The following is a 13,134-nucleotide window of genomic DNA, read 5'->3' on the forward strand; positions in this document are numbered from 1 at the left end:
AGTCCTCAACCAGACAGGGTGGGAGGCAGATGTCTAGGATTCCCAGACCCGGATTCTTCTTCCCCCTCCCCTGCAACACTGCAAGGCTGCATTTTAACACCAAGACGCGTGTAGAGCCATCTGTAGGGCCGCCTCCCCCAATTCAAACTCCTTAATGCCTGCGCTTAAGGCAACGCTTGACACGTGGGATAAAATGGCATCGAATTCATAAATACTCGAATCCACTTCAGCCTCCAGCTGTTTTGGACTACAACGGCCATGAAGTTGCAGTGGTTTCCCAGGAAAAGAGACGGGGCTTTTTTCTTTTCTTTTTTGAAAGAGAGCGGATTACTTAAGGCAACGTTTCCCAACCTTGGCAACTTGAAGATATTTGGACTTCAATTCCCAGAATCCTCCAGCCAGCTGGCTGGGGAATTCTGGGAATTGAAGTTCAAATATCTTTAAGTTGCCAAGGTTGGGAAACACTGCCTTACGGGATATCCTCACAATTTACGAATCCCTAAATCTAGATGGTCAAAACCAAGACTCCCAGATTCACATAAGGGGTTAGCCAAGCAAAGCGCATCAGGACTCCGGTTTACAGGACTGGCGTGTTAGAGTGGCTGATTCCCACAACCAGGAGGATGCGGCCCCTGGGTTAACGAGCCGGACAAATCCATCCAGGGTGCCCAACGCGTTTCTGCAGGCTGCATCCTGCATCTCTAGCTACTGATCCACCTCGGTCCCACTTCGCCGCCCGCGTTACAACTGTCACCAGCAGCACCGGGCATCGGGATCTGATTCCCGTGCGCTGTCCGTCGGCGCGGGGCTGGGGGCTCTGCTGAAAGCCGCTCCCTGTCTCTCCCTTCGAGCCCCGGGATGTACAGGACAGGAAAGACCCCTCCCCTCCCACTAAGCCTCTGAGCACGGGCAGAGCGCGCCACCCGCCTCGACGGCTGCCAAGAGCGGTGGGGGTGGATGGGTTGTGTGGCTTGAGCTTGCGGCGGGCAGCTTCTGAGCGCCAGGAGCGGCTTGGATCGGGCGCCGCCAGCCCTTCCCACCCGCTTCTCGAGCCCCGGCCCCAGCTACTCACAGGGTGACGGTGTCGTTGGGCAGCAAGCGCGGCGCCGGCGGCTCCCTCAGGTCCTCGCCACTGCAGCTGACCCGCTTCCTGGCCGGGGCCAGTCCCTTCGGCCGCTCGCCCGCGCACTTGCAGCCGCGCAGCTGGAGGGGGCAACTGCGCGCCCCGCCCGCGCCCCCCAGCGCCGCCAGCAGGAGCAGGGCGCCCGTCCACAGCATCCTCGACGGCGGCGGCGGCCGGCCCAGCCTCAGCCCATCCTCGCCCGCAGACCTCGACCAGCTCCGGCAGCCGCTCCGAGAAGCGCCCCGGCCGTCACGCTCGGCCCCGGCGCAGCCCCTGCCGAGCCGCTTCGCCTGCCCGCAGCTGCTCTGCCTCCGCCGAAGCTGCGCCTCGCATGGCCGGGGAAGGACCGGCACGCGGCTTGGGCGAGGATGTCCGGCGGCCGGGCTGCTTAGGCGAGGGTTGGATCCCGCGGCTGGGACTGCCGTAAGATGGGTCCCTCCCCTCGATTGGCCCGCCAGGCCGGCCCGGGTGCTCGGCCACGGCGGGGCCCTAGCGCCTCCCGCTCCGCCTCTGGCTCTCGGCCGCCGTCGCCCAATTGGAGCCGCCGAGGGCGAGCGGGCTTGGCTGGGACCAGAGGTGGGCTGTTAAGTTGGGACGGGGACGTGGCCCTCAGTGCTAGCGGAGTACAGCGCAATTCTGCTACTGCACCTGGGCAGGTAGCAAAATCGAGCACAGACACGTGTTCGGTGCGCGATTTCGCTACCTGCCCAGGTACAGTAGCAGAATTGCGCTGGACCCGTGGTTACCGTGCTGAAACATGGGCATACCTGCGTGTCCGAGCGCGATTTCTCTACCTGCCTAGGTGCAGTAGCAGAATTGCGCTCGGACATGCAGGTACACCCAACATGGGCACACCTGCATGTCCGTGTGCGATTTTGCTACTTGCCCAGGTGCAGTAGCAGAATTGTGCTGGACTCCACAGTTACCATGGCAAAACATGGGCGTACCTGCGTGCGCGATTTCGCTACCTGTCCAGGAGTAATGGAAGAATTGCGCTTGGCACCATGGTTACCATGCCAAAACACGGGCGGACCTGCGTGTTTGTGCATGATTTCGCTACCTGTCCAGGAGCAATAGCAGAATTGCTCTGGACTCTGCTAGCACTCAGAGCCATGGGGGTGAGCACACATCACCAGTCCACCTTAGCAGCCCACCTCTGGTTTGGTTGCCCAAGGAATTTGTTGCGCCCATAGTTGGTGTGCGAAGGACAGCTGAGATTTATACAGTGGTACCTCTACTTAAGAAAATTCGTTCGGTGACCAGGTTCTTAAGTAGAAACCTTCTTAAGTAGAAGCAATTTTTCCCATAGGATTCAAAGTAAAAGCAAATAATGTGTGCAAACCCATTAGGAAAGAAATAAAAGCTTGGAATTTGGGTGGGAGGAGGAGGACAGTCGCTGCTGAAGGAAGTTGAGGTGAGGGGAATTAAAAAAAAATCCAAAACTTTAAGGCTTAAAAAAAAGGGGTGGGGTGGGACTCTGAGCCAGGATTGTTAGTGCTGCCTGGTGAACCTCTCCAAGTATTAAATGTGATTCTTTTCCTGACTGTTTGTGGAGATGCCCAGAATTGAATGCTAGATGTTGAGTCTGTCAATCTTGATGCACAATGTTCACTATTTCGGGGATGTTCAGTTGCAGCTGCCTGGTATACCTTTACAAACTTGGCAACCTTTAAAATGCCTCGACCTCAACTCCCAGAATTCCCCAGCCAGCATACTTTACACGGCTTTCCATCAGCCTGATTTTGATTAGCCCTTCAAAACCTGATGCTTTCTAGAGGTGTTCACAAATTAAACAATTCACAGTTAAATTTGCATTTAAACTTCAAACTTTTAAACAAAGCCCTTTGTTTAAAACTCTGCAAACTTTGTAGTTTCTTTGAAAACAATGGCCTGTGACAACATCTTAATACAGGCTGTATAGATTTCACCCCACTGAATCAGCTATGTGAAAGATTACTTTGAAATCTTGGATGGCCAAGGGTGGGGGATGTAAGCCAGTGATGGCGAACCTATGGCATGGGTGCCACAGGTGGCATGCAGAGCCATATCTGCTGGCACACGAGCTGTTGCCCTAGCTCAGCTCCAACGTGCCGGAGTGTGCCGGCCAGCTGATTTTCGGCTCGCACAGACGCTCTGGGAGGGCATTTTTGGCTTCCAGAGAGCCTCTGGGGGGATGGGGGAGGGCATTTTTACCCTCCCTTGGCTCCAGGGAAGCCTTTGGTGCCTGGGGAGGGTGAAACATGAGCCTACTGGGCCCACCAGAAGTTGGGAAATAGTCTGTTTCCAGCCTCCAGAGGGCACCTGGGGGGCGGGGGAAGATGTTTCACCCTCCCTGGGCATTGAATTATGGGTGTGGGCACTCACGCAAGTGTGATAGCGCACACTGTCTTTTTCGGCATCCGAGAAAAAAAGGTTCGCCATCATTGGTGTAAGCTGTGATGATAGGCAGCAACCATTCTAAACTTAGTTAGGTAGGTACATACTGAATTAAGGGCTTGATTAATACCCATACTTAGTGTAAGTAGTGTAAGTATTCTTGGTGTAAGTTTAATTCAGGTGGTGTAGTGCAGTGTTCCCAACCTTGGCAACTTGAAGATATCTGGACTTCAACTCCCAGAATTCCCCAGCCAGCGAAAGCTGGCTGGGGAATTCTGGGAGTTGAAGTCCAAATATCTTCAAGTTGCCAAGGTTGGGAAACACTGGTGTAGTGTAATCCTTTAAAAAAAACAAAAAAACCCTACCCTTTGCTTTCTCTTCTTACTGATGCAATTTTTGGTATGTTGACCCTTCACCCACAGAACAGTGATCGTCTCCAGTTCACTCCAATGATATATGACTGGAATTGTAAGTGACAACAGTGGAACCTAAAAATTGTATATTATTGCAGGAGTTTCGACGGATCACAATCCACTGACTGAGATGTATGACCATCTGGGTCAGTGGTCAAACTCAGGGATAAAAAGTAGGTGCCTGCATTCCACAAACTGAAACACAACCTAACCAAATGTTATACATCCGTGTCTTTTCCTGTCTAATTGACTTCACAAGGGATTATTTTGGTGTGTTTGTATCCTGCCTTTATTATTATTTACTAACGACTCATGGTGGTGAACATACCAAACATATCTTCCTCCTCCTATTTTCCCAACATCCCTGTCAGATGGGTTGGGCTGAGTGAGTGTTCCAAAGTCACCCAACTTATTTTCATGGCTAAGGCAGGACTCGAACTCACAATCTCCTGCTTTGCAGCCTGATACTTTAAAACACTAGACCAAACTAATCTTACAAGCCAACAAGGCTGGCCTTTCCTGGCTCCAGATCCTAGATGTTGGTTTGTCCAGGCTGTCTCCCAAATGTCCACCCCACCCCACCCCAAACCAAACCATCCAGACTCCACTCAGCTGCACTGTTTCCTGTAAGTATCAAAACAAGTTAACTCTACAGATCCAAACTAGATGGAAATATGAAATCTGAGACCCACATCTCAGTTCAAACACAACTTCCCATAGGGACCAAGAGGCATCTAGACCAGATTGCTTTCAACTCTTTCCAAATCCTCTCGCGTCCGTTCCTGGGAAACATAATTCCAGACCTCTGGAACTATTCTTTGATGAAGGCAAACAGAAAGGTGACTTAACCTGGTGCTGTAATAACATCTGTCAAACTAATTACGAAGAGGACTTGCATTTCTCAAAGCGAAGGCGCTCAGAAGCCATGCTGAGTATATTCATATAACAAGTTCCGCTCCCAGAAAAGGTGGCAACAAGGACTGTGCTATTCCACGGAGTGGAATTAGTGAAGTGAATTGGGCTACTTTGCCTGGGGAATCGCATCATCTTTCCCAGATATAGGTAGTGTTCGACTAACAAGTTCATGTAGTGTCCGTTCAAAGTTACAAAAGTCCCTGAAAAAAAAAGGTTTGACTAACAATTTGATGTAGTGTCCGTTCAAAGTTACAAAAGTCCCTGAAAAAAAAAGGTTTGACTAACAAGTTCATGTAGTGTCCGTTCAAAGTTACAAAAGTCCCTGAAAAAAAAAGGTTTGACTTTTCATGTTCATGTAGTGTCCGTTCAGTTACCAAAGTCCCTGAAAAAAGTGATTTATGACAGTTTTTCAAGCTTACGAACTCTAACCCTCCCCAGATGCTTAGCAACTGGTTCATATTTATGACCATTGCAGTGTGCTGTGATCCCCTTTTGCAACCTTCTGGCAAGCAAAAGTCAATGGGAAAGCCAGATTCACTTAACTACCAGGTTACTAACTTAACAAATGCACTGATTCACTTAACAACAGTGGCAGGAAAAGTCATAAAATAGGGGAAAAACACACTTAACAAATGTTTCACTTGGAAGAATAAATTTTGGGCTCAATTATGATCGTAACTCAAGGACTACCTGTAATCCTTTGCAGGAGAAACTTCTTGGCATAAGGTTTCTCTCTGCTATTAAAACATAACCTGGGAGAAAAGGGGCTTGCAATTCTAACCAAAATACACTGATGGAAAGAATAGATTTAGAATGTAGAAAAAGAAAAAGAAAAATGAAAGAGGAGGGGAGGTACAATTATGAATGGCCACAGCTGTCCTGTCCCTGGGTGATGAATGGGGCCAGACTGATTTTGCCCTTGCTCTCATTTTCTGAAAGGCAGAAAGTGCAGCCTCACAGTGGCCTCTTGGCATTTATCATCTGCCGGAGGGGACAAGAGTGCCCCCCATACCAGATTTCCTATTTGTTTTGGGAGGGGAGGAGTATTCTGTTATGTGAGCCTCTACTTACTAGTAGTTGGAAGCAGCACTGCCCAAGCACAGGTTTTGACCGCCCCTGTGAGAATTACAGCCCAAATCCTTCTAACTTACCGCCAATAAAAACAGCTCCAGCGTTGCTTTCCTAGAGGAAATCTAATAGCTACTGAATAAACAGTTTCTCCATTTCTGTGCCCAAGGCAGACAAAGTACTTTCTTGAAACCTGAAGAAACTAAACTCCCAAGGAATTTTTCTCGGTCTAATCCAGCAACTGGAATAATCACCTTTTTTTTGTTTCCTGGATGTGGTCAAAAGCAGAGAGGGTGAGACTCTATACATTCCTCTCTCAAAAAATATTCTCCCCTTCCTTTTCTTTCTTTCCTTTCTTAAAAGCAGAGTTCAAGACTCCCCCTATATATTCCTCTTTGAAAGAATTGCTATTTATTTTTATTATTTATTCGGAGAGGGACGGCATACAAATCTAATTTTTTATTATTATTATTATTATTATTATTATTATTATTATTATTATTGTTGAACAAGATCACTATGCTGGATTTCGTATTTCATCACCAGTCGGGCGCTTCCCAAGCACCTAGGACTGCGTGATGTAGCGGCGAATTGTGTTTGCCGATCCCAGTAAAGTGGCCTTTTGCACTTGACAGATGGAGATTTTGTCAATTCCGATGGTTTTCAAATGTCTGCTGAGATCCTTTGCCACTGCGCTCAACACCACTGGGACCACTTTCACTAGCTTATGCCAGAGTCGTTGCAGCTCGATTTTTAGATCTTCGTATTTCACTAATTTCTCTATCTGCTTCTCCTCAATTCTGCTGTCTCCTGGGATTGCGATGTCGATGATCCATGCTTTCTTTTTCTCCACAATCAGGAGGTCTGGTGTGTTATGCTTCAGAATTCGATCAGTCTGAAGTTGGAAGTCCCACAGTAGTTTTGCCACTTTTTCGGGCTTATGGTCCCACCAGTTCTTTGCCACTGGTAGATGGTAGTTCTGGCACAAGTTCCAGTGGCCAGAGCATCATGTCTATGCTTGTAGTCAGTCTGTTGTTGTTGTTGTTATTATTATTGTTATTATTATTATTATTATTATTATTATTATTATTATTATTATTATTATTATTATAAGTGCAGACTATAATATTCCCCTTTCTTTGAAACAATTGTGCTTATTTATTTATTTATTTATTTATTTATTTATTTATTTATTTATTTATCTCTCTCTCTGTTGATGCAACCTACGATTGCATTAGCTTTTTTTGCCTTTTTCGTAGAGTTCTTCTTTTGGTAATGCAAGGATGACCTATCTGAGGCCTTCCGGATATTTTGAATTACTGTACAAATCCCACAATCCCATTCTAGATGGAATTGACAGGCGCTGAGGTTCAAAACATTCAGAGGGCAGCATATAGCCTATCTCAGTGATAGCAAACCTTTTTTTTTCTCAGGTGCCTAAGGAGTGTATGTGCGCGCTATCACACATGCGTGAGTGCCCACACCCATAATTTAATGCCTGGGGAGGGCAAAAACAGCTTCCCCCATCCCTGGAGGCTCTCTGGAGGCCAGAAACAGCCTGTTTCCCAACTTCTGATGGACCCAGTAAGCTCGTGTTTCACCCTCCCCAGGCTCCAAAGGCTTCCCTAGAGCCAGGGGAAGGTAAAAACGCCCTCCCCCATCCCCCTGGAAGCCAAAAACACCCTCCCAGAGCCTCTGTGTGAGCCAAAAATCTGCTGGCTGGCACACACATGCACGTTAGACCTGAGCTAGGCAATGGCTTGTGTGCCATCAGATATGGCTCCGCATGCCACCTGTGACACCCACTGACTGAAACCCGTGCCATAGATTCGCCCGTGCCATAGATTCGCCATCACTGTTCTAGATGGTATCAGACTTACTTATGTCCATTCTCATAAATCTCAAATAGCAGGACTATTGGTCGATGGGAATAGTAAAGCAGCATCATTATAGCTCTAATATAATAGTTATGGTGTCCAACTAATACCCATGACCTGGGTTCAAATTCCTATTTTACTATGATCTTCACTGGAGTCTAATGGATCCACCACTAGCTCACTGGGTTGTTCTAAAAATAAAGAAGGAGATGGGATCTCCCCAGAACTATTACTTCTAATTCATTAGCTTCTTGCTCTTAATATATCAAGGAAATGCATTACGCTATATTGCTTTGAAAACCCAGGTACGGTGATGGTCTTCTAGTCCAGTGATGACAAACTTTTTTTGGCTTGGGTGCTAACAGGGTGCACGCATGTACAAGCGTGTGCACACATACCCACATCCATAATGCAATGCCCTCCCTGCACATGCACACCCCTGCACTGCCCAGGAATGTACACAGGCCTCACTGAAGCTTCCAATAGGCCTGTTCGGCCGTTTGACGCCATTCCCAGGCTTCAGGAGGCTTTCTTGAACCCTGAGAATGGTGAAAAGTGACCCAAAGGCCCAGCAGCTGGCTTTGAAGCCTGGGGAGGGTTTCCTGAAATCTAGGGAAAAGCAAAACAGCCAAAAAGGCTTAAAATCAGCTGGTCAGTGCACACGTGTTTTGCAGCTGTGATATAGAGCAACGCCTCGCATACCCTCAGATATGGCTCTGCTTGCCACAAGTTCGCCATCACTGTTGTAGTCCAGCCCCGTTCACATAGGAGACCTGTACCATTTCAGACAAGTGGTAGTCCAGTTTGTTCTTAAAAACCTCCAGGGGTGAAGCATCCACAACTTCTGAAGGTAAGCCATTCCACCAGTTAATTGTTCTTTTGGAAGTTTCTCAATTCCAAATTGCTTGCCTCATTGATTAGTTTCCATCTGGTGTTTCTGGTCCTGCCCTTTGGTGTTTTGGAAAATAAGCTGACCTCCTCCTTTGTGGTAGCCCCTCAAATATTAGAATACTGCAGTGTTTCCCAACCTTGGCAACTTGAAGATATCTGGACTTTATTATTATTATTATTATTATTATTATTATTATTATTATTATTATTATTATTATTATTATATTTGTATGCCGCCCCTCTCCAAAGACTCGGGGTGGCTCACAACAGTAATAAGCAACAGTGTAACAATGGGACAAATCTAATAATAAAAATATATATAAAAACCCCAACAATTAAAAACCATACAGCACATACATATCAAACATGAAATATAAAAAGCCTGGGGGAGATGTCTTAGTTCCCCCATGCCTGGCGATACAGGTGGGTCTTGAGTAACTTGTGGAAGACAAGGAGGGTTGGGGCCACCACAGAGAAGGCTCTTCCCCTGGGGCCCGCCAAACAACATTGTTTGGTCGACAGGACCCGGAGAAGGCCAACTCTGTGGGACCTTATCGGCCGCTGGGATTCGTGCGGTAGAAGGCAGTTCCGGAGGTATTCTGGTCCAATGCCATGTAGGGCTTTAAAGGTCATAACCAACACTTTGAATTGTGACCAGAAACTGATCAGCAGCCAGTGCAAACCACGGAGTGTTGTAGAAATGTGGGCGGATCTGGGAAGCCCCATGATAGGTCTCGCGGCCGCATTCTGCACGATCTGAAGTTTCCGAACACTTTTCAAAGGTAGCCCCATGCATTCGCTGGCTGGGGAATTCTGGGAGTTGAAGTCCAGATATCTTCAAGTTGCCAAGGTTGGGAAACACTGTAATACTGCTATCACATCACCGCTTGCCTTTTTTTATAGATTAGCCATACCCAGTTCCTGCAATGGGATTTTGTATATTTCAGTCTCCAGGACTTTAATCATCTTAGTACTGTTTCCTGCACTTTTCCAAAGTCTCAACATCTTTTCTTAGCTTTCCAGTTATTTCACTCTGTTTAGGGCAGCTGTGGTAAAGCAAATTTCCTAATGTATCAGTTTGGGATGTTAAAAGTATTTATCACTGATAAAACAATTTATGAATATGTGCTCCGTACATACTGAACAACACTTTTTAAAAAAGCTGAAATGCAATTTTCTGGCACTCTTCCACTTTTTGAAGCAGAAATAGACCCTATTTCTAATAAACAATAAACCCTGCATTCTTCCTTTGAGAATGAACCAATGGTGCCACCTAGTGTCTCATTTTAGTTTCCTAAGATTTCTATACCCATGCATAAAAGAACCCACTACACAAGAATAATTTGAAATTTGAAGATGGAAAGTACGTTCCTATATGATTATTGCTTTGTGTAAGAAACTGCAAACAATGAAAGAACTCTAGTAGAGTAGAATGATAGAATTAACAGAATTGGAAGGGATCTTGAAGGTCTTCTAGTCCAGTGTTTCCCAACCTTGGCAACTTGAAGATACCTGGACTTCAACTCCCAGAATTCCCCAGCCAGCAAATGCTGGCTGGGGAATTCTCGGAGTTGAAGTCCAGGTATCTTCAAGTTGTCAAGGTGGGGAAACACTGTTCTAGTCCAACCCGCTGCTCAGAGAAATGCTATACCATTTCACAAGTGGTTGTCCGATCTCTCCTTAAAAACTTCCAGTGTTGGAGGAGTCACCATATCTGGAGGCAAGACATTCCACTGTTTAAATGTTATGTCAGAATTGTTTCCTTAGTTCTAGGTTGCTTCTCTCCACTGCTACGTCACTCCTAGTTCTTCTCTTCATTAAACCGGCCATGGCCAGTTCCGGCAACTGTTCATCTTATGTTTTAGCCTCGTTCCCTAATTGGCTTGGCTGCTCCTTTCTGCACTCTTTCCAGAGTCCCAACATCTTTTTAGTGACTTATCAATGGTCCTTACAATTGTCTCCATGGTCAAAAGGATTTCCTGCTTAAGCAGGGGGTTGGGCTTGATGACCTGCAAGGTCTCGTTCAACTCTAATAAATAATTAAATAAATAATTAAATAAATAAAATTCGGGGGCATGGCAAATAGTATTATGATGGCTGAAGTGCCCTGGAATCATGTGATCATTTGCGATCTTCCCAGCCAGTTTCCAAAAACAAAGACAATGGGAGAAGCTAACAACCACATGATTTATTTAACAACTGCCGTGATTTGCTTAAAGGTGGCAAAAAAAAGAAGTCATAAAACTGAGTGCTACTCATTTAACCACTTCCTTAACAATGCAAATTGTGGTCATAAGTCTAGGTAGTACAAGTAGTCCTTGAGATACAAATGTAATGGAGCCTACCCATTCTGTTAGTAACCCGAGGATTTATGGGAATGAATCTCGTACCTTGAACTAGGCCATGGGGGGGAACCTAGTGATGGAACAGGCCACTTGCCTGAGACCACCCAAGGTCTCACTGACCCACTGAAATTTCTCATGCTCTCCACAATTACTTACCTTGTGAAGCTGTCTCTTCTCCAGCCTCTCAGCCATCTGCACCCCTCCAATGCTATCACAGGCTTCGCCTGGTATGTTGCCGGCCAAAATGGAGCTTTCTAAGGGTGGATTTGCCCCCCCGGAAGCTCCATTTCTTCATCCATTCAAGTGTTACAAACGCTCTGTGGTTGTAAGGGTGAACAACTGCTGTGCTGCTGCAAGATTTATAGTTCCAGAACTTGTTTGCAAATGCTAGGAGGTATTTAACACATAACTGTGAACGTTTGCTAAGGGAATGCTTGTAACCTGGGTACTTCGCTCTGAACTGAAAACCTGTACGGCAGATGGATGCCCTATTTGTGGGCTTCTGAGCTGCACAAAGCTTTGTTAAGTGAACCTGGTTTCCCCAATGATTTCACTTGTCAGAAGGCCGCAAAAGGAGATCACATAACTCCAGAACATTACAATTGAGTCAGTTGTCATGCATCCAAATGTAAATCATGTAACCATAGGGATGCTGCATGGTCCTAAGCATAAAGAAATGGTCCTAAGTCACTTTTTTCAGAGCCATTGTAACTTTGAATGGTCATTAAATGAAATGTTGTAAGCTGTACCTGTATATGTGGTGAGGCCAGGACCAGTTTTGGGGATGGACAGTGAGGTTAAGGATAAAATTTGTATGCCGCCCCGAGTCTTCGGAGAGGGGCGGCATACAAATCCAAATAATAAATAAATAAATAAATAAAATGCAAGGTTTAAGGCACCCTATTGCCCTCTGCTATTTCTCACTGAACATGTTCGGGGACCAGCTCAGTCTTAGGGGTATGACCTCAAGGGTCTATGAAAAGGATTATTATTATTATTATTATTATTTAGATTTGTAAAAGGATGCTTACAATCTGTGGGTAATTAGCAGTTATTGCAGTGATACGAAAAACCAATCTTGCTATAAAACATTTCATTATTCTGTATTATTTAATGTATACAAAATATACCTTATATATATCTAAGGAAAATGATACATGCTTGTCTGGCTAACAGCAAAGGTCATACCAACTATGATTGGATTAAAAAAGCTACATGCTGGACACAGACAACTCACCCTTCTTGATTAAGTTTAAGGAAACCCTTGTTTGTCTAGGGCAAAAACTAATTAAGATGCTCTTGATTATTTAGGAATTTTTGTACCCTGACAGGATTTGTCTGTATGCTATATGTCACATACATTGTAAGTAGGTTAAGTTAAGAATTAATGTTTTATATCTGTACACACAAGAAACTGATTATAAAAATAAACTTGCAAGTCCAGAGAATCATGATCCCAGAGAGAGAGCGAGAGAGAGCGCTTGCTTCTTAACATGAGACACCTCAGCGCAGCCCAGAGAGATTTTTCCAACATGGACAAAGCATTCTAGAAACCATGGGTCTGTGTCTGTGATTTCCACATTTCTACACAATCTATTTTTGCGCTTGTCTTAACAGCACTAGACACCTGAAGATCCATGACTGATTGCTTCTTGGCTCTCTGGAACCAACCACCCTGAGATCCGGACTGTCCCCCCTCTATTGGCCTTCTGGAAAGCATTGAAGACCTGACTTTCCAGGCAGGTTTGGGGGACGTTGATCTCGCAATTGTGAGGTCCAGCCTGAATGATATGTATGTATGTATGTGATTTTTTTAACTGTTTTAAAATCTTTTATGATGTTTTAAAATGTATTTTCTATATCCTCTTGTAAGCCGCCCAGAGTCCTTTGGGAGTTGGGCGGCATAGAAATACAATAAATTAAATTAAATTCTCCAAAAGTGCCATCTGCTCGCCCACCTTCTCCATGTCAACCTTGCTTGGTGCTGGAGCGACAGATACCCCTCCCTTAGTCCAGTAATGAGACTTCTCACCAGACACCAAAACAAATGTCTATTGGATGTGGCAATAAAAATCCAACAAGACGCATATGGCTCTCTGCACAAACACCTACACCACCACAGGACA

General features: G+C 45.7%; 1 protein-coding gene across 2 annotated transcripts in view; it reads right to left on the minus strand.

Moving 5' to 3' along the window:
• The window catches only part of ADGRA2 (adhesion G protein-coupled receptor A2), a 154,252-nt gene extending 152,877 nt beyond the window's left edge, over nucleotides 1–1,375 (minus strand). For both annotated transcript variants that reach the window (XM_070765454.1, XM_070765455.1), the window contains exon 1: nucleotides 1,073–1,375. In XM_070765454.1, coding sequence (XP_070621555.1) covers nucleotides 1,073–1,278 — 206 coding nt within the window. In that variant the 5' untranslated portion in view covers nucleotides 1,279–1,375. The remainder of the gene's footprint in view (nucleotides 1–1,072) is intronic.
• Nucleotides 1,376–13,134: the final 11,759 nt, after the last annotated feature.

The sequence above is a fragment of the Erythrolamprus reginae genome, chromosome 12, assembly GCF_031021105.1.
Source record: "Erythrolamprus reginae isolate rEryReg1 chromosome 12, rEryReg1.hap1, whole genome shotgun sequence".
NCBI classification, from domain to species: domain Eukaryota; kingdom Metazoa; phylum Chordata; class Lepidosauria; order Squamata; family Dipsadidae; genus Erythrolamprus; species Erythrolamprus reginae.